This window comes from Palaemon carinicauda, chromosome 9, assembly GCF_036898095.1.
Source record: "Palaemon carinicauda isolate YSFRI2023 chromosome 9, ASM3689809v2, whole genome shotgun sequence".
Lineage (NCBI taxonomy): Eukaryota > Metazoa > Arthropoda > Malacostraca > Decapoda > Palaemonidae > Palaemon > Palaemon carinicauda.
The window spans coordinates 152426187-152447908 of NC_090733.1; the positions used below are offsets into that span (position 1 = coordinate 152426187).

The 21722-nt window shown below is 42.0% G+C and overlaps 2 protein-coding genes across 3 annotated transcripts in view; one reads left to right on the forward strand and one right to left on the reverse strand.

Moving 5' to 3' along the window:
- The window catches only part of LOC137647296 (N-sulphoglucosamine sulphohydrolase-like), an 18442-nt gene extending 17238 nt beyond the window's left edge, over nucleotides 1-1204 (reverse strand). Inside the window, exon 1 of the mRNA XM_068380689.1 lies at nucleotides 1038-1204. The gene's annotated coding sequence lies outside the window, so the exon portion shown is untranslated. The remainder of the gene's footprint in view (nucleotides 1-1037) is intronic.
- Nucleotides 1205-1363: 159 nt separating this feature from the next.
- LOC137647298 (zinc finger FYVE domain-containing protein 21-like) overlaps nucleotides 1364-21722 on the forward strand; it is a 37726-nt gene continuing 17367 nt past the window's right edge. For both annotated transcript variants that reach the window (XR_011045575.1, XM_068380690.1), the window contains exons 1-3: nucleotides 1364-1523; nucleotides 4865-4915; nucleotides 5431-5599. Coding sequence is in view for 1 of the 2 variants with exons in the window: in XM_068380690.1 (XP_068236791.1) it covers nucleotides 1395-1523; nucleotides 4865-4915; nucleotides 5431-5599 (349 nt within the window). In the remaining variant the exon portion in view is untranslated. The remainder of the gene's footprint in view (nucleotides 1524-4864; nucleotides 4916-5430; nucleotides 5600-21722) is intronic.

Consider the following 21722-nt stretch of genomic DNA (forward strand, 5'->3'; position numbering starts at 1 on the left):
ATAGATATAGGTCTATCTGCTGAGTCATCAGCAGCCACTGCCTGGCCCTCCCTGGTACTAGCTTGGGTGGAGAGGAGGCTTAGGCGCTGATCATATAATATATGGTCAGTCTAGGCCTCTAGGGCATTGTCCTGACTGCAAGGGCAATGTCACTGTCCCTTGCCTCTGCCATTCATGAGCGACCTTTAAACCTTTAAACTATGATAGTGATATGAAGACCACAGAAATAGAAATAAATGTAGCAAAAATAATTTATTTCTTAATAAAAAACTAAAAAAGCGTATAAACTTAGAGAAATGCAATAAAGAAAGTGAAGACGTGTGCACTGTATTATGAGATGATTGCAACCTAAATTGAGACATTACTCAATACTTGATTATAACATAATAGGAATGAACCCTCCTTGTGGATCATGCAAGGGTTGAAGGAGGGCCTTCAAAATAAACGCAGTAAACAACTATGATTGTGATTATCATAACATGCCAATATGAATTAAGTAAATATTCATTCTAGTTTTGCATTATATATTACATACTCTAAAATATAAATTTAATTGATTTAAAGGCACGATATAACCAATAAAAAGAACATATTTAGTTATGCTGGATACCAAAACTGGTGTATTTGTTGAAAACCAGAGGACGTCCTTGACTGGAGGATATTTGATTGTTATTTAAGAAATTTTAACTTTTGTACCATAAAATAATACGATACAAATATAATTTTTTGCGTCATATTTCATGTGATACATCGTTTACAAAAATACTCTACTGTTAAAAGCCTCCGAAAGAAATCGTATGGAACTGCATTCTATTTTAAGTCTGAAGTATTGTGTTTTCACATTCCGAGCACTTTTCTAGTGGCAAAATTAATAGATAAATGAAACACTTCTAAAACACTCGATGTCACTAATGGTCATCCAGTTTTGAAGAAATGGTTATTGTGACGTCAGGCGGAAGCCCTCTTAGCATATGATTTATCCACAGCTCACAAACAAGAAAATAATTGAGAAAAATTTCTATTTTATTGTTACAAACCTAGTCTGGTATGTGTGATCCTGATATTACAAGACGTTTAGTTGGTGTGATACCCCGAGAGCCACGAATATCCCGTAAATTCACATAGACTACACTAAAAACTATGATCGAGGGATGGATGGATTGTTATTTGCTCGATGACACGCCCCCTAACCAGAATGGTCTAAAATATTTTTCTTCCTTGGTTATTAAAATACCCGATAGCATTTTAGTAATATATAATACTAAAATTCGTAATAAAGATACAAAATTATTTCATTCATTATTTGTGAAACGCGAAATATAAAAAGTTGTCAATGAAACATGACATCTATTTTAACCTCGCGCTCTCTCCCTCTGGCATAGAAGTAAACAAACATGGCTGGAGTAACGTCAAGTGGAAAGAAACTCGTTCGTTCTAAGTCTGGCATGAGGATTGTACCCTTGAACGAAATAGACCGGAGTCCTTTTGAGCTACAGGAACCAGAATGGGTACCAGACAAAATGGTAATTTTCAATTTCTTCTCTGGGGAAACGTGTTATGAGTTTGGCAAATTTCTCTTGGTGAACGTCATTGTTGTAGGACGTGCCCTTCGTTTACAAGGGGGGAGGGTAGGGGTAGGGTTAACGTGGGAGGCAGTTTCATGCGTAGTTAATCTCTTCAGCCTTTCAAATTAAGTTTCGGTAAATGAATTTAGAGAAATATTAATCAATTTTCTATGGGTTTCCCCTGATAAGGCCCAACCCTACCTATAGTTTATATATGACATATCTGTTTTGACATTGTTACTGTTTTTAGAATGATTTGTTGTTAATTTGTTCTCATCATTTAATTAATTCCTTATTTCCTTTCCTCACTGGACTATTTTTCCCTATTGGAGCCCTTGTGCTTATAGCATCTTGCTTTTCTAACTAGGGTTGTAGCTTGGCTAGTAGTAGTAATGATAATATTCTGATAATTGTTCCATTTTATTTTTTTCATCAGTACTGTTGGTGTATGGCAATTATTTTTGTGCTCCCCCATCCCTGTATACGAAAATTAGGATTTTAAAAACAAGAAAATAACTATATGCACCAATAGGTTATACACTACAGTGTGAGTAATGGAAAGTGTTTGAATAAATGTTTGTAGTCAGAACAATTAAGGGTTCATGTGTGTAATCATTACATTTCTACCCAGCTATAAATCAGAAATTAAAATACTGTATTTAAAATGGTACAATAGTAGAAGCAAGGAGACAAATGCTTACATGTGCCTAATACAACCTGAAATAATATGACCTAATTTAGGATGAAAATTGCCAAGCCTTAACTGTTAGGTATCTAAATTCCTCTCGACCTTTGGATGAATATTTAGTTAAGGACAACTGTATTTGGGAGATGAAAATATGATATTCATACATTTGGATGCTTTGAATGATTTGGATTTTTGTTTCTATTGGGAGCGGGTACTTTTAGGAATAGAACACCTCTTCCAAGACTTGAAGATAAGTGGAGACCATAGTTCTAAAGACTAGTTTCTTCTTCTTTGTCTACATCTTTTCCCACTTCTATGTGGGGTCGATGTTTCTGGTCAGCTTTCTCCATCTACCTCTGTCCCACACTTCATCACCGGTTAATCCCTTTGATCGGAGGTCATCCTTGATACAGGCCACCCACCTTCGCTTTGGTCTCCCTCTCCTTCTTGTTCCCTGTACCTCCATTTCCATCACTCTCCTCCCAATATACTGTTCATCTCTTCTCATGACATGACCATACCACCTCAGTCTACTTTCTTGTATCTTATCTGATAGTTTTCTAACTCCTGTGGTACCCCTAATTACCTCATTCCTTATCTTATGTCTTCTTGTCACCCCACACATCCATCTCAACATTCTCATCTCTGCCACATCCATCTTTTTCCCTTCTGTCTTCATTATTGCCCATGTCTCTGCTCCATACATCATTGCCGGTCTCACAACTGACCTGTGTACTTTACCTTTCAACTTAACCCCTATTTTCCTGTCGCATAGTACTCCACGCACTTTTTTTCCAATTCTTCTATCCTGCTTGTATTCTGTGGTTTATTTCTGCCCCCAGGTCACCATCCTCTGCAACTGTTGATCCTAAATACCTGAAATTTTCAACTCTTTTCAATCTCTCTCCTTGTAAACTAACTTCCCCATTCTCACCATTTTTCAATCTCAAATACTCTGTCTTTTTCCTGCTGATCTTCAATCCTCTATTTTCCATTTCTCTTCTCCACTCCTCCAGTTTCTCTTCTACTACCTCTTGCCTAGTGCTTCACAATATAACATAATCAGCAAAAAGCATACACCAAGGAGACTGATCTCGAATACCTTGTATTACTACATCCATGACCAGATCAAATAGGTAAGGGCTCAATGCAGACCCCTGATGTAGTCCCATATGTAGTCCCACAGAGGTTGTAGAATATTTCTAAGTCCCAACTCGGTTTTATGTCTGATCCTTCGAGAATTTCCCTTGTCAGTTTATCCTTTGTACTCTACTGGGTGATAATGTCATGTGTAATGTTATAGCATTGTAAGAGGCTGTTTAGATATGTGTAAGAACTTTAAATAGATTCATCTCGTACTCAAACTCCGTAATTTTTCTCGTTTTCTAATCTTTGTATCCACTATGAAGTTAATCTTCTACAGTGCTGTCTACGAGTATTTTGGATATACAGTACTGTATGCTATTGTAAATGCCAAACCTCTGCTTGCCCATCTTATTCTAACAAGATTAAATGAACTATTAAAGGCTGAAGATGAAACTGCTTAGGAAACTTATGTGCCCGTTTCAGAAATGGGCTGATTTCTGTTAACTTTGAAAATCCATTGTGTTCTTTAATTAATCATTAATTACTAATTGATAAAGATCCTATTCATTCAGTCATGTGCACCATTGTAATCTGTTCCTTCTATTTTACCTGACACCAAATACAGCCATTTTGTGTGAACTTTGATAGTTAAAAGTTTCTTAATTACTAATCAACAAAACAAAAATAAAAAAATCAGGCTTAGAATATAGGTGCAGGTATCCTTGTAATATCTACATACCAAGTTTCAGACAGATTGTCCAAGTATTAAGGGAGGAGTAGGCTTTTGAAATTAGTATCTCAAAAATGATTAAGTACTTAATAAATTCATAATTAATGATCTGACACAACTTTCTGTTCAGTGATCAATAAGTACTGTCTTCTAAAGTCTAGCCTACATATCAAATTTCACGCTGATCCAAAGCTTATTAACAGAGTTGTTGAAATTTCATTGATTTTCACTTTAATTAATTCGTAAGTAGTGAGATAGAATTTAAAAGAAAATGCTCAGATGATCAATAGATATTGACAAATAAAATGCACCTGCCAAGTTTCATGACCATTGGTTCTCAAGTAACAAGGAGTAGGCAAAAAGTGATAGTGTACACATCAAGTACAAAAAGAACAACAGCATGAGCAGCAACTTGACAGCCCTTCAGCCTGTAAATATGTACAATATCATCATTTATTGGAATATTTATGTACATATGGACTAGTTTGGAAAGGCTTTTATTTTTATGCCTGCAACATGGAAAATTCTAGTACAATAGTAGAGTTTACTTTCTCACCTAAGTATCCTGCTTTTCCAACTAGGGGTGTAGCGATAGTAATAATGATAATATTAACAACAACAACAATGGTAATATCACAATGTAATAGAAGTAAGCATGATCTTTTGTGAAATTAAACTTAAATGATTGTCTCAGTTACAATATTTGGTTTTTATTAAGGTACTGGATATTTTTTCTTCTCTGGATAGTTAAAACCAGAACCCTTCTAATTCCATGCTTACCTTTTCCATTTTCAGAGCCCAACATGCATGGACTGTAAGGAGAAATTTGATTTTTTAAAAAGGAGGGTAAGATTGAAGATTTTGTGTTATTATTGAGAACTCTATTTTCCAGATAAAATATCTCTGGTTATAGTTAATTTTATCAATTTTGTTAGTACAGTATCTTCATGATATCCTTTCTACTGTTGTTTTTCTTAATCATTGTTCTACAAACAGAAAAACAGAAAATTTGTAGTAAGATTTACATGATATAGCTATACTCAATCACCATTTAGTTCTTAATTGAAAACAGGAAATTTGTTTTTTGGGAGAGGTAGAATATAATTATGCGAAAGAAGCTGTAACTAAACCTTAAGGGCCCCAATATGAAAAGAAGTTTAGTACAAAGAATATTGAAAATAAATAGTAAAATGTAAAAAAATAAAGAATAAATTAAGATAGATATTGGTTCTGTATAAGATGAATAACAAATTGTTTAGGAAGTTATGCTATATTCATGTTAACCTGCTCAACAAAATGGATTATTCCCTGAAAATATATTCCTTGTCTGAAGGGTCACTGAGAGAACTTCCTTTTAACAGCATCATTGTCGTAGATGTGGTAGAGTATGCTGTGCTTCCTGCTGTGAAACTCGATTATCATTACCCCGAATGTGCTTCCTTGATCCTGTACGCGTCTGTGGCCCATGTGCTGAAACTACTACCAAGGAAAACCTTTTTTATAATAAGGACCTGAAAGGTCTGATTACAGGTTAGTGTAAAATTCTTCTATATTACTCAACACTGCGCCATATAGCATTCATTTGCACTTTTGTTTTTCTTTTTTATTGTAGCTACTATTCAGAAATAATTCCCTTTGGACCCATTTTCATATTCAATCTATTAAAATGGTTAGCCAATGAAGTTTGTTAAATTGTACTGGGAAAAAATTTATTTTCCGATTTTGAGTTTTATGAATTAAAATACAGTACTGCACTGTATAGTACTCTTATGTAGTTACTCTTGTTTGTTCTTATGTATATACAAACCTTTCATCCTTTAAAATATAGAATGACTTTAGTTGAGCTGAAATGCCCATTCAAGTCGTTGGTTACCGCACCAACTTTCATGTTAAAGACTTTTGACTATTTGTCTTCATCTGAAACATTTATAGATGAACTGTTTCATCTTATCCAAGGCTGTATAATCTATTATTCATACTTTGTAATTTGAATTGTTGATATTTGTCTTCGTGGTAACGACTAAACAAAGCGGGAATTTGTATGTAGGTAAAAGGGTGAATGCTTTATCTGTTTATAGATAAACAAGCGACAGATCCATAAAGCTCTCATTGTAGGGGAATGATACTTCTCGATCATCCACATGGGCTAAAAGTAGGCCGTGTGCTCCCGTTCAAGAGCAGGCATATTTTTTGAGGAGGAAAGAAGGAAGGCTCTTCCCCAAAACCAAAGCCCTCTTGATCTTTCATTTCACCCTCTGGTGCTCAGACTTCTGTGCCTTCAGCTTCCCTTATTGTGGGGAAATCGAAGAACGTCTGTGATAGCTCCAAGCTTCGGGGCGAGCTCTGGGAGAAGTGGACTTATCAGCTACCACCATTGGAGGTGAGGTGCCCCGCTCTTCCCCTTGCAGTGACCTGCCATTGCTGACGTTGAGGACAACTCCTCCAAGGATGAGGCCCTTCCCACCTTGTTGCCTGCCATAGGGGTTGAAGGTGTGCTGTCTACAAGAAAGCTCCTCCGGGTCTTAACTACCGCTAAGTCTTCCAGGTCTTCTGCTGTGGCGCCACCTGTGGAAGGAACCATTCACGTGAAGACGGCCAACCTGTCCCAGCCTATGGAAAGGGCACTTGATCTGCGGTCCTCTTTTCCGGAGGGTCGTCGCCACTTTCAGAAGCAAAACCATTTACATTGACTCTTGACAAGAGAAAAAGAGACCTTGCCCTCCTCCTCCCAGCCCTGTACCTTCTAAGTTGTCCTCTGCGGGTGAGTCTTCTTTTGCTACATATTCCCCGAAAATGAAGAGCAAGCTGCCTAAGTCTTTACAGACTCTCTCCAGCCCCCCTTCATGTACGCATGATAGAGGTGGGGATCAACTCCTGCAAGTTGACATTTTTCCTTTTAAGGCCTTGCGTAAGACTCTTCCATCGTCAAGTAGTGACACTCCTAAAATAACCCAGCATAAAGGGGGGACATATCATTAAATGCTTAGATGTTCGTCAACTGAGACTTCTCCACATACACAGACCTCATGTTCACAAGCTTGCATGTTCCTCTCTATGGGTATAAGTACCTCCACGTGTCCGTTCTCCACCAGAGAGTTCTTAACGTGCACAATCAAGATAAACTTCTAGAGCAAGTTCTCCAGCTGACAGTTCTTCACAAGTGGAGTTTAGTTCACACACTAGATCCCCAGGAGTTAGGTCTCCGTACATACGATTACCCCCTTGCATGCAGTATCCTATATGTGTTCGAAATTGTCACATTGTAGGACTCTAGCATAGAAGTGTAGGACTTCATATGTGGTCCCCATGCTCCAAGTCTCCACTTGAAAAATTTGCATGTAATTGGCTTCCTCAGGCAGGAACTTCACATGTAGAACACCTTCGGCCTGATTACCGCCAAACTTTCATGACTTCCATGTTATCTAAAGTTTTTGGCAAAATGTCAAAATGGGTTTGCTGAAGGTAATCATCTGTTCCTTAGTTTGCAATATGGTTTTCATACAGGCCTTGGATGCCCTTCTTACAATCTCCAATGATCTACAGAAATCCCTTGATTGTAGTCAGGAAATTCGTATGATTGGCCTTGACTTTAGTGCTGCCTTTGACCGTGTTAATCACGAGGCCCATGCTTTCAAACCCAAAACAGTTGGGAGTGGTCGAGTCTTTTCTTAGCATCATTATTGAATTTTTAAATGATAGATCGCACCAAAGTAAGTATAGGAATGTGATATCTGGTGTTCCTCAGGTTAGTGTTCTTGGCCTATTACTTTTCATACTATAGCCTATATACATGACATGTGGTTTGTCCTGGAAAACAAGCTCGTTTCATATGCAGATGATGCTACTCTCTTTGCATCAATTCCATATCCTGAATGTAGATCTAGGGTTTCTGAATCCCTTAATAGAGATATAGCTAAAATTAGTGCATGGTGCAAATTATGGACCATGAAGTTGAATCCTAAAAAATCTCAAAGTATGATTGTAAGTAGGTTGAGGACAGTGGCCCCTCAATATCCGGATTTCTGTAGTGATATTGTTTCTTTAACTTTGTTTGACTTTTAAAATTTTAGGTGTGATTCTTGACAGCAAATTTACTTTTGATAAACTCATTACTCTTGTCTTCTTTAATTGCTCAAAAAAATTGGCTTTTTGAGAGTCTTGTAAGATTTTCGGTGATCAATCTATTCTGAAGAAGTGTTTTAATTCTTTTCTTCTACCTTGTTTTAATTTTTTGGGCAAGAACCTATGGTCTATTAAATTTCTTATTCCTGATCTGGATGTTAATCTCTGGCACCGTCGTTCAATTAGTTCGTTATACATGTTGTATAAGAATTTTCAATATTTAACTTAGCCGGTGATTATAATAGCTGCAACTCTGTTGCTCGACAGAAAAACTCTACGGAAAAATTCGCCAGCGATCGCTACACAGGTAGGGGGTGTACTCAACAGCGCCATCTGTCGTTCAGATACCCAGTACTCATTGTAAACAAAGAACTCAATTTTCTCTCTGTCGAGCTATCGACAAGACGCTCTTATTCGCTGTTGCTAAACTGGAGTTTTTTAACAACTAATTGGTGAAGTACTTTATTCTAGTTTTGAGCTTTCGCTATGCAGGTGTTTTATCTTCATCTTAAATCTTGAACTCGTTTTGGATAGATTTAATTATGGTGACAAAGAGAGTATGGACTTTCTTTCACTTTTAAATGGCCGACCCTTCCCTTAGACGGAAGTGTGTTTAGGCTTTTAGTAATTCTTATCACGTTATAGATTTTCCTCTATATATTTTATATCTCTCCGCCTTTATTAGGCCTCTTCGATTAACTTTCCATTTATTATAAACATATAAAAATAAATTTTAATGTTTTGTTTATATAGACCTTTCCTGAGAGTAGGCGGTCCTAACTTGGAAACCGAAGTTAATCAACGTTGAGCCCTTTATATCGTACTTAGCTTTTAAAGAGCTAAGGATTTAAAACTTTTTAAATGTAATATTTTATGAAAGAATTTCTTTGATAGTCTTCGTACTGTTTTCAAAGATGAACTAACGTTTAGTTTTTTTATGCTACGCAGTTGTTGACGTTCAGGACGTTCAACATGCGCTCTATCGTTACGATAGAGAGAGAGTGTATCACGGTTTCACTTTGCAGTAAGAGTAAATCGATTCTGACGTTTTGTTCATTCTTTCTCAGCTTAAATGTTTTAAATTCTAATTTAAAGGAACTTTTTATTGAAAAACCTTTCAGTTTTTTCCTTTAGTCAAATAACATGTTTTTTTTGACGAAATATAATTGGGCTCTTCTCTTAGGTGCGAAATCAAGAGAGAAAGAGAGAGAGAGATAGAGACGGAGGGAGAGAGAGGAGAGAAAACGTTCCGTTCAAGCGGGTAACGTTGTTCTCGTGTTACTCGCGTCCCTAGTCGCTGTACGGGGAGGAAGGATAAAACGTTTTTAGGTTTTTATTCTCGTCCCCAGGCTATGTGCGGTGAGAGATTGAAAACGTAGTTATATGAACTAGTGTTTAGTCTCTTTCCCAGCCACTGATTTTTTTATCTTAAAATATGTTTTCTGTTTTTTGCTGGTATTAATGAGCTTGCATTATACGACTGATTTCGCAATTACTACTTTTTAATGAAGGGTAGAATTGCGTGTTTCAGGTAGAAATAAGTGCAAAACAGAAAATCGAAGTGATAAAGTGATATGCGCAAAGTGTTACAGTGTTGCGTCCGAGGCGCAAAGTGTTACAGTGTTGCGTCCGAGGGTTCGTCTGTTCGTGCCTGTCGTTCACCTAGTCCGGGACCTCTTACATGCTCCCAAGCCCAGGGGAGAAGTAATGTCAAACGACTTATGGGTTCGAGAGGCCTTGACCAACGAACAGACGTTTTTCCCTCTATGGTATCGGGTGTATCTTACCAAGATCTCCCCTACCATAAGACGAGAGAGACGTTGTTTCTCCTCGTCATCCGAAGGCTTTTCGCATAAGAAACCTGTCACAAGGTTTCGAAGCCCTTAAGCGAAAGTCAGTCCTTTCAGGACAGGTCCAGCGTCCTGGTTACAACCATTAGGACAGCTCTGACCCTTTCCAGTCATCGGATAACTGCTCGCCGCCTAACAAAAGCGTAACACAGACTCCGAGAGTCTTTTTTTGTAGGCAAAGTGTTGCGGTCACAGACGTTACCCTCGTCTCTTACCACAACCATTTCCGTTGATCCTTAATGGGTTGTATGGCAAGACATGCAGTATATGCTTGCCTCCCTTATGGAAGACTATTCTGCCGATTAGTCCGTTGAGTCTAGCCGTTTATCTCATCGATATCCTGGCTTTCAGCCAACCTAACGTTCCTTTGTGCTTACTGTTGACGTTGGCGTAGCTTAGTCACGTCAGTCAGGTTGTTTAGAACCACACTCGATGCGGTCTCGTGTGGTTTTTCAGCCGCATTTGGACGTTAGGCCACTTGCTGATACTCCTGTTGACGTTCAAGACGTTCACTAACAATCGGAGTTGACTTGTTTTGACGCTGTGCGTCAACCTCCGCATTCTAGAGTTGTTTTAACTGCTCAGTCTAGGCAGTCAAAGCAGTCTCGAGTGGACGCTGTGCGTCCTCACGCACCTGTTGTGGTTGACAGTTCAGTTGTTGACAGTTCACAGACTGTCAAGCAGTTACATGACGTTGCGTTCTGGTCCGCTACTAATGCACCAGTGAGTGTGGACTCTGCTTGTAAAGCATTGCCACCACGGTAGGTCTCTCCCTTGCTTGAGACTCAGCTTTTATCGGACAAGGTTCCTGTAGATGAGGAAGTTGCTGTTCTCCCTCCTACTGATATTCCCTTGAGGACTCTGTCAGATGGAGAGGAGCCTAAAGCTGCTTAGCCTCCTATGGACTTTAATTAAATCATGATGATTTTTTTTAAGGATCTTCGTCCGGATCTTTTTGTAACTGCTGCTCCTCGTTCGCCTAAACGTCAGAGCTTACACTAGGCCTAGCTACTTCGAAGCCGTTGTTTTTAAGCTAGTGCTCTCTCGCTCTCCTAGAGAGCGTTACGTTGGCTAGGCGACTGGTTTTTCACCAGGAGGAGTTTGGGGGATACAGCCTTTGCTTTCCCTTCTTTTAAACTGGTTTATAGAGCGAGAGTCTGATATGACACGAGAGAAGTTCTCGGCTTGGGAGTTCATGCCTCTGCCCAGATAGACTTCTCAATTCTGGTAGACTCTCCCTGGCGCCTAGCCAGGAGACGCTCCAAGTTGTTTACAGGTCAACTTCACAGCTGTTTTCGAGCCTTTGAAGTTTTGCTGTACAATTATGTCACGCATAACAAGGCTTTCAGGGATGGTAAACGGTTCCGCCTCAGTCGCTAACCCCGTCTGTTGCCACACCTGCTCCCGTAGACCCTAAATGGGCTTTGCTGCAAGACATGCAGTCCAAGCTTGCGTCCTTGATAGAGGACTTAAATGCGGAGAAGGTTGCTACCGAACCTTCTGGCCAACAACCTTCCAACCGGTCGGTTGTGCGCCCTGTTGACGCTGAGGTAACCTACTCGCGTCTGCCAGTGGAGGTGGTTCCTCCACCGATGCGACCCAGTGTGGGTTGCCAGCCGCACGTTGACGTTAAGCGACGCTCGGAGGTGGTTGTTGACGTTCAGGACGTTCAACAACCAGCAGAGGTGACTTGTTTTGACGCAGTGCGTCAACCTCAGCAACCCGGTAGGGTGTTGACTGCACCACCCAGACGGTCTAGGCAGTCTCGGGTTGACGCTGTACTTCCTCGCGCACCCATGGTTGTTGACAGTTCACAGACTGTGCAGCAGTTCCATGATATTGCGTCCGCCTCCGTCACGCATCCACCAGTGCGACCGGACTCAGCGAGCCAGACGTTGCCCACTCCGTTGCCGTTTCCTCATCAGTTTTCGGATGAGGAACCCTCTGATGAGGACGTTGCTGAACAACAAGACGATCAGCCCCCAGAATAGATCAAGCCCTGCTATCCATCCAGAAGATGCTGAAGAAGGAACGCTGCTCAGTCAGGCTGTGGATGAGTCTGGTAGGGACGCTGTCATCCGTGGAACAATTTGTGTCACTAGGAAGACTACACCTCCGTCCTCTTCAATACCATCTAGCTTTTCACTGGAAAAAGGACAAGACGCTAGAAGCGGTCTCGATCCCGGTTTCCGAAAAGATAAAGTCTTGTCTGACTTGGTGAAAGGACAATATCAACCTAAGAGAGGGTCTTCCCCTAGCTGTTCAGACTCCCAACCACGTTCTCTTCTCGGACGCATCGGACGTAGGCTGGGGTGCGACATTAGACGGTCGGGAATGCTCGGGAATATGGAACTCGAGTCAAAGGACAATGCATATCAACTGCAAGGAGCTACTGGCAGTACGTCTGGCCTGGAAAAGCTTCAGGTCTCTCCTTCAAGGCAAAGTGGTGGAGGTGAACTCGGACAACACCACGGCTTTGGCGTACATCTCCAAGCAAGGAGGGACCTACTAACTGACGTTGTACGAGATCGCAAGGGACCTCCTCACCTGGTCAAAAGGTCTAAACATATCACTAGTAACGAGGTTCATCCAAGGCAACTTGAATGTCATGGCAGATTGTCTCAGTCGGAAGGGACAAATAATTCCAACAGAATGGACCCTCCACAAGGATGTATGCAAGAGACTTTGGGCCACCTGGGGCCAGCCAACCATAGATCTCTTCGCAACCTCGATGACCAAGAGGCTCCCAATATTTTGCTCACCAATCCCGGACCCAGCAGCAGTTCATATAGATGCCTTTCTCCTAGATTGGTCACTTCTAGATCTATATGCATTCCCTCCGTTCAAGATTGTCAACAAGGTACTGCAGAAGTTCGCCTCTCACGAAGGGACAAGGTTGACGCTAGTTGCTCCCCTCTGGCCCGCGAGAGAATGGTTCACCGAGGTACTTCGATGGCTAGTAGACGTTCCCAGAACACTTCCCCTAAGGGTGGACCTTCTACGTCAGCCACACGTAAAGAAGGTACACCAAGGCCTCCACGCTCTTCGTCTGACTGCCTTCAGACTATCGAAAGACTATCGAGAGCTAGAGGCTTTTCGAAAGAGGCAGCCAGAGCGATTGCTAGAGCAAGGAGAACATCCACCCTTAGAGTCTACTAATCGAAGTGGGAAATCTTCCGAAACTGGTGCAAGTCAGTATCCGTATCCTCGACCAGTACCTCTGTAACTCATATAGCTGACTTCCTCTTATATCTGAGGAAAGAACGATCTCTTTCAGCTCCCACTATCAAGGGTTACAGAAGCATGTTGGCATCAGTCTTCCGTCACAGAGGCTTAGATCTTTCCAACAATAAAGATCTACAGGACCTCCTTAAGTCTTTTGAGACCACGAAGGAGCGTCGTTTGGTTACACCTGGTTGGAATTTAGACGTGGTACTAAGATTCCTTATGTCAGACAGGTTCGAACCGCTACAATCAGCCTCCCTGAAAGATCTCACCTTGAAGACTCTTTTCCTGGTATGCTTAGCCACAGCTAAAAGAGTCAGTGAGATTCATGCCTTCAGCAAGAACATCGGATTCTCATCTGAAACGGCTACATGTTCTCTACAACTTGGTTTTCTAGCCATAAACGAGCTGCCTTCTCGACCTTGGCCAAAATCGTTCGATATTCCAAGCTTATCGTATATGGTTGGAAATGAACTAGAAAGAGTCTTATGCCCTGTAAGAGCTTTAAGTTCTATTTAAAACGAACTAAACCTTTACGAGGCCCGTCTGAAAGCTTTATGGTGTTCAGTTAAGAAACCATCTTTGCCTATGTCAAAGAATGCTTTATCCTATTTTATCAGACTGTTAATACGAGAAGCTCATTCCCATCTGAATGAGGAAGACCAAGCTTTGCTGAAGGTAAGGACACACGAAGTTAGAGCTGTCGCAACTTCCGTGGCCTTTAAACGAAATAGATCTCTGCGAAGTATAATAGACGCAACCTATTGGAGAAGCAAGTCAGTGTTCGCGTCTTTTTATCTTAAGGATGTCCAGTCTCTTTACGAGAACTGCTACACTCTGGGACCATTCGTAGCAGCGAGTGCAGTAGTGGGTGAGGGCTCAACCACTACAATTCCCTAATTCCATAACCTTTTTAATCTTTCTCTTGAAATGTTTTTATTGTTGTTTTTGGGTTGTCCGGAAGGCTAAGAAGCCTTTCGCATCCTGGTTGATTTGGCGGGTGGTCAAAGTCATTTCTTGAGAAGCGCCTAGATTAGAGGTTTTGATGAGGTCCTGTTGTATGGGTTGCAACCCTTGATACTCCAGATCCTAGGGGTCGCTCAGCATCCTAAGAGGATCGCGAGGCTCCGTAAGGAAGACGTACTTAAAAAGGCAGAGTAATTGTTCAAGTTGACTTCCTTACCAGGTACCTATTTATTTTGTTTTTGTTATTTTGATAACTTCTAAAATGAAATAAAAATTCTTAGCTCATATGATGTAAACATATTTTGCTGGTCTCTACCCACCCCCCTGGGTGTGAATCAGCTATTATAATCACCGGCTAAGTTAAATATTGAAAAATGTTATTTTGATAATAAAATAAATTTTTGAATATACTTACCCGGTGATTATAAATTAAAGGACCCTCCCTTCCTCCCCAATAGAGACGCAGTGGACCGAGGAGAAAATTGAGTTCTTTGTTTACAATGAGTACTGGGTATCTGAACGACAGATGGCGCTGTTGAGTACACCCCCTACCTGTGTAGCGATCGCTGGCGAATTTTTCCGTAGAGTTTTTCTGTCGAGCAACAGAGTTGCAGCTATTATAATCACCGGGTAAGTATATTCAAAAATTTATTTTATTATCAAAATAACATTTTTCATAATTCTGACCACCTTTTACATTCAGATCTTCCCGGACAGTACCATCATGTTCGTTATACTAGGTATGCAGTTAATTCTAATAATTATGCCTTCATCATAAGGCTCAATACTACAAAGTGTTTTAGAAGTTTTATTCCAGCTTTGACCAAATTGTGGAATAATCTTCCTAATCGTGTACTGAAGTTGAATCAATAGAAATGAAAAAGTTCAAACTTGAAGCAAATGTTTTTATGTTGAGCAGGCTGACATGTCTCTTTTTAGTTTATGTATGTAAAATCTGTTTTAATGTTGTTACTATTCTTAGAATATTTTATTTTAATTGTTCATTACTTCTCATCTAGTTTATTTATTTCCTTTCCTCACTGGGCTATTTTTTCCTGTTTGAACCCTTGGCTTAGAGCATTCTGGTTTTCCAACTAGAGTTGTTGCTTAGTTAGTAATAGTAAAATGATAATGGTAATACAGTAATAATGATAATGATAATGATGACATTATAAAGGCTTCATGCATATCATGCCTATGTACAGAAGGTTCATGCTCCTGGTCTCCTGCCATAATTCCCTATGCGCTAGTTCCTCGCATGCCACATCCATAAGTACGGAGTCCCCACATTTTAGAACTCCTTGCACTAGAAGTTTGCACGCTAAGTCTCCACATGCTAGATCCCAACCCGCTAGATCCCTCCAAGCTACATATTCACTTTTTTGATCCCCACTTGCTACTTCCTTATGTACCAGGCGACAATAAACTTCTGGTATTTTATTCTACTGGTTTGGACCTGGCAGCAGCCTTACACTTGCAGGGCAATAGCAATGTCTACATTTTTCTACTGTTCTTCTCGATTTGAAGGGTAATCAACAGGGTGCTGACTACCCTGAATCTATTACTGTACACTGTAGTAACTCTGGTGACTCCCAAATGGCCACACACTGAATGATACCCGGACCTGATGATACACTTAGTCGAGAGTACCAAGAGGACTACCCTTGTGGCCTAACCTACTTTGCCAGACCTACCTGCAGAGGTTCCTGAGCGGATGGTAACCGAGAGACGGCATAATTGCAACTAACTTTATTTCAGCAGATAGCGAGCTTTTATAGCAACAGTTTCAGGGAAAGGTCACAAAAATTCAAACAGATTGATACAAGCACGTATGGGAAGAAACAAGTTATCAATGTGAGGGGAGAGCGATGATGACAATATACAAAAAACAGAAATACTGTTATTGTACGAGCATATAATATGCGTGTTGTACATTCCACAACATGGTGACATCTCTGTCACTTCATGGGTGAAGACTAGACAGCACCTGCTCCGAGTGAAAGTCTTTTTGTAAGCCACTGCACAGGAGGCATAGAGCCTCTACCAACATTTACCATGAAAAATGGGCCATTTTCTGCAATTAGTGTCAAGGTGGACTTTTCCAGTCGGAGCCTCCGCAGATAATAGCAGATTTTCGTGTCTACCCTTGCAGGAGAAGCTCCTCTCAGTATCACTGGTAAAAGGGTATCACTCATCCCTGAGCCTGGTCTTTGTGGGAATTATATATGCTCATGACGTGCTTCAAGCAGCCTTGTCCTCCGAGAGCCTTTAAACAACCTTTGTGGGAAGTCACCTGAGCTCTACGGTCACTGAAGCAGTTTTAAGAAGAAAATCTCCAAGCATACCATATCCTTCTGGCTTTGAGAAATGATTAGGAGAGCATTTCCTACTTTGGCTGAGGATCTAGAAAAATCCGTTCACACGCAAAGTTAAGAGGGATTGGTTCTGCAATAGCTTTCACGAAGAACTTGTCAGCGAGTCGAGCGTGGAAGGTTGGGGTCTGGAAATGCTAGTCAACTTCCATGGCCCACTGTCTGAGAGTGTACCCTCAAGTCTTTGAATACATTCTCACTAGGACTTGTGGTAGGGGCTCAACTGATTGTGTACAGGAAGCATCTCGGTTGTGATGTAAATCAAGGATGAGAGGTAAGAATATGTCTGGCCTTTTTTCTTTTTTCTATTCTTTCACCTCTCTTGGGGTGTAGCAGTCGTGCCTTCATTTGCTGGATCAAATTGAGTCATTTATAGGGGTTACTTCTAGTTTCATTTTCTTTGGCCAGACAATTTAAAAGAAATCTGTAGATTACTTCATACTACAATGTTGGGTAACTGCTGTGGACGATGCGCTACATTTGTATCTAGCACTTACTAATAACACTTCTGGCCGGAAAGGAGGGATGAGTTCCTGCCCTGGCCGAAATGGTCGACCCTCTTGTATATTTGTGAGCCAGTTAGAAGTGGATCCTCACCCGGTTTGCCTGTCATGTTGAGGTAAAAGATGTTCATTGGGATTTTCATTGGGGATTGTTTCCCGTGATCCCGGGATTGCATTACTTTTTTGTCCGGGAAAATTCTCGGGATTTTATTTTTCTTGCCGTGAAATCCTGGCTTCTTTTAATATATGTGCAAACGAAAAAAATTATACATCTTTATTAATTAACAGCTATTGCCGTATAAGTGTATCTATTACCTAACACTGTTTTAAGCAGTTTAGAAGCATTGACAGCGAAAAGTGTTCGTTTGTCTGTAGCAAAACGACTTCTTATTCATCTTTATGAAAAAAAAGTGATGAAATGTTTGCTTTATCCAAATCCGAAGAAGAAGGGTTGTCTCAGTCAGTCGACCCAGATCAAAGGCGATAGAGGGAGCATTAAAAAACAAGAGTGCATCCGTAAAGCAGCCCAAGCAAATCAGGTGATTAGCAGGAGCATAACTGAAGAATTTGAAATTTTTGAAGCAACTGCATCTGCATTAGAATCTATATCACCCGCATCTGTTGAAGAAGAAAGAGATTTTTTAGCTGTAGGACTGTTTATCACAAGACTTAGAACTTGTCTAAGGGATATAAGTGTTAATTATATGTTTTCTACGTTCATATTTCAATTAAAAATATTTTTTACTTTGTAGTAACAGCTAGAAGCAACATTTATTATCTTCCTACTTTTGCTACTTTTCAAAAGAGGGATATATGCTTATATAGTTTTATTGCTTTTTTTACTGCCATAGAAGTAGGTTTCATGTAACTTTACACTTTTCGGAGTCATTTTGATTTAAGACTTTTGTTATTTGTGATGACATTACTCCGTTTTTTCTCACTAGATTTATATTAAAAAACCATGTGATCTTATAGTGATTACAGTCCTTTTTATTAAAGAATATGCTTATTTGTAATGTACATTGATAATTTTTCTTTCACCAGGTTAAATGACAAAAGCGTGTGATTGTATAAGATATTTTCGTATAATTTTTAAGGATGTGCCACTATCTTGAGTTATTTTAGGAGCCATAACTGCATAAAATTGTGTTTCATCAGTCTTAATTTTTCAATATTAAACTTACCCGATAATCATGTAGCTGTCAACTCCGTTGCCCGACAGAATTCTATGGAGGGATACGCCAGCTATCACAATACTAGAAGGGGGTGTACTTACCAGCGCCACCTGTGGCCAGGTACTATAGTACTTCTTGTTGACACCTCCTCAATTTTTCCTCTGTCGTGCTTCCGGCAAGACGTTCTGGGATACGCTTATGATCTTCGAGTATTTTCACGGCTAATTGGTGAAGTATTCTCTCAGATTTCGGCTGTCGCTTTACTGGAAACCTTCTTATATTAGCTAGATAGCTTTTATATAGTCCTGACGATCTTTTGCTTGATTTTGGAACCCCCCTTGGCTAACTCTTTGGATTCAAGATGTCTGACATTTCGCAAGCCCCCTCCCATAGACGATGTAGGTCTTGTAATAGGCGTATTCCGAAGGCCTCGGTAGATCCTCACACCGCTTGTTCTGACTGTAGGGACAGGCCCTGTCAGTTAGAAAATCGATGTGAGGAATGCGCCGGACTTTCGGAACTTGAATTTGTCCGTCTTTTGAAATATTCAACTAAGTTAGAGAGAGGTAGAGTTAGGAGGAGTTCTTCTCACTCTTCACTTTTTTCCTCACCTCATGATCCCCTACCTTTTCCTACCCCTGTAGTGGCTACCCCCGAACCTACTATTTGCCCTCCGCCTGATATGTCTGTTGTTTTGCGTGCTATTCAGGCCTTAGGCGATAAAGTAGAGTCAGTGGTAAGTGATCATAAGTCTCTTATGGCCGAAGTCAAGGAACTTAAGGTCAAGAGTGCAGTGGGTGGAATTAGTGCCAGTGCTGTGACGAGTGCTAGTGTCAGTGCAGTGCCAAGTGCTAGTGTCAGTGTCAGTGTGGTGCGTGAGGATACTTCTGTGCGAGCCAGTCGTCCTCCCAGTCCGGGACCTCTTGCAAGCTCCCAAGCCCAGGGGAGAAGCAATGTCGAAGGGCATAAGGGTTCGGCAGGCCTTGTTCGGCGCACAGAAGTATCCTCGGTGGTTGCGGGCGTGTCTTCCAAAGACCGTCACTCCCACCTGCAGACGATTGAGCCCGTCTTTTTCTCGTCCGCTGATCAACTGTCAGGGAAGAAACGTTGGACTCAGGTCTCGAGACCACTTAAACGCAGAGTCCAGTCCGCGAGTGCTCAGCCAGGCTGCAGTCATTGGCTCAGCTCTTGACTCGCCGCAGTCATCAGTCGACTGCACTCCGCCCAAGAGGAGTAAGGTTCTGCCACAACAGAGCTCGACTGTTAAGGCTTTACCTCAGCCTACTGTAGTTTCTGCCGACCCCAAGTGGACTCTACTACAGTCCATGCAAGCACAGCTTTCGGACTTGATGCGTGAGTGTCGGGCTGAGAGTGTTGCGCCTCCGCCTCCGCCTGCACTCCCTCCGCCTGCGCTCGCTCCGCCTGCGCTCGCTCCGCCTGATCGCAGTACCACCTGCCAGGCGTACGATGTTGAGCCACGTTCTGAGTTTGCTGTTCCCAGTGGTGTTCAGCCTCCGCCTTCCTTAAGGCAACCTTTACAATGGGATCAGGAGGATTATACCTCTCTTCCTCCGCCTCCACTTGCTGCTCCACCAGTGATGCAACACTCGGTTGAGGTACAACAACCTCTCCCGTCCATGAGTCAGTCTCCTCAGCTCTCGCTGCAGCGAGCTCAACCCTCCACAAGGCAAGCACCACAACACCTTAGCCTTGTGCCTCAGGAGCCTCAGCTTGCGAGACTTTTACCACGTTCTGCGCAGCCTCTACCTCATCACGCTCCGCTCACACCGCAGGAACAGGAACTTGCTACTCCGCTTCCGCCAACTGCTCAGCAAGCGCAACTCTTGGGTTCAGCCACTCATGCCAGGAGTCAGCCTCCTCCACCCATGCGCCTTCCTTCTGCTTCGTCTTTTGTTCAGCCTTTGCAGTCTGAGCCTCAGGTTTTCCCTCAACAGATTCTTGAAGAGGAAACCTCTAATATTGTTGTTCCTGCTCGTTCTGACTCTGCTGTTCAGCATACTTGTCCGATCTCTCCGCTACACTCTGGTGATGAGGCGTCTGATGATGAGGCGGCACACCTGGATCCCTCGTCAGACGTGGATGAATCCAAGCCTTCTCCACAGTCTATTGACTTTCGTAAGGTCTTGGCTCTGCTTAGGGGGGTTTACCCAGACCACTTTGTCTCTGCTATTCCCCGCTCTCCACCATCTGAGTTTTCGCTGGGCATACAGCCAGCTAAGTCCACCTATACTAAGCTAGTCCTAGCAAGGTCCTCTAAGAGAGCGTTAAGGATCTTAGGGGAGTGGCTGCAGACTAAGCAACACCTTGGCAAAACTTCTTTCATGTTTCCTCCGACTAAGCTCACTTCGAAAGCGAGCGTTTGGTATGCCACAGGAGAGGCACCAGGCTTGGGAGTACCTGCCTCTGCCCAGGCTGACTTCTCAAGTCTGGTAGACTCGCCTCGGAGAACTGCAATGAGACGCTCTAAGGTTTGCTGGACCTTCTCAGACCTTGATCACTTACTGAAGGGCGTATTTAGAGCATTTGAGATGTTTAACTTTCTAGACTGGTGCCTGGGAGCCCTCAGCAAGAAGACCTCCCCTGCGGACAAGGATTCTGCCATGCTATTAATGTCCTGCATGGATAAGGCCATTAGAGATGGATCTGGTGAGCTTGCGTCGATGTTTGTATCAGGGGTTCTGAAGAAAAGGGAACAGCTGTGTACCTTCCTTTCCTCCAGCATTACACCTTGTCAAAGGTCACAACTCCTTTTCGCTCCGCTCTCGAAGTTCCTCTTCCCCGAAGAGCTGGTTAAGGACTTGTCTGCTGCCCTGATACAAAAGGACACACATGATCTTGTAGCCTCATCGGCTCGTAAGTCTAAGGTTGCTACCTCAGTCCCCAGGACTTATCGCTCCCCAGTGGCTGATACCCCTGCTACGAGGTTCATACCGCCCTTTCGTGGTAGAGCCCCCAGCCGAGGAAGCTCCCGTCCAGACTCTTCCAGGAGCAAGTCTAGGAAAGGCTCCAAGGCCTCTAAAGGAAAAAACTGACTCTCCGCATCTCCAGACAGCAGTAGGAGCCAGACTCAAGAGCTTCTGGCAAGCCTGGGAAAAGAGAGGTGCAGACGCCCAGTCTGTCAGTTGGCTGAGGGAGGGTTACAGGATTCCATTCTGCCTCAAACCACCTCTGACCACATCTCCCATCAACCTCTCTCCCAACTACAAAGAAGAGGACAAGAGGCTAGCGTTGCACCAGGAGGTATCGCTACTTGTGCAGAAGAAGGCAGTGGTTATAGTCCGGGACCATCAATCCCCGGGCTTCTACAACCGTCTCTTTCTAGTGGCCAAGAAGACAGGGGGTTGGAGACCGGTGCTGGACGTCAGCGCGCTCAACGCGTTTGTCACCAAGCAGACGTTCACGATGGAGACGACGAAGTC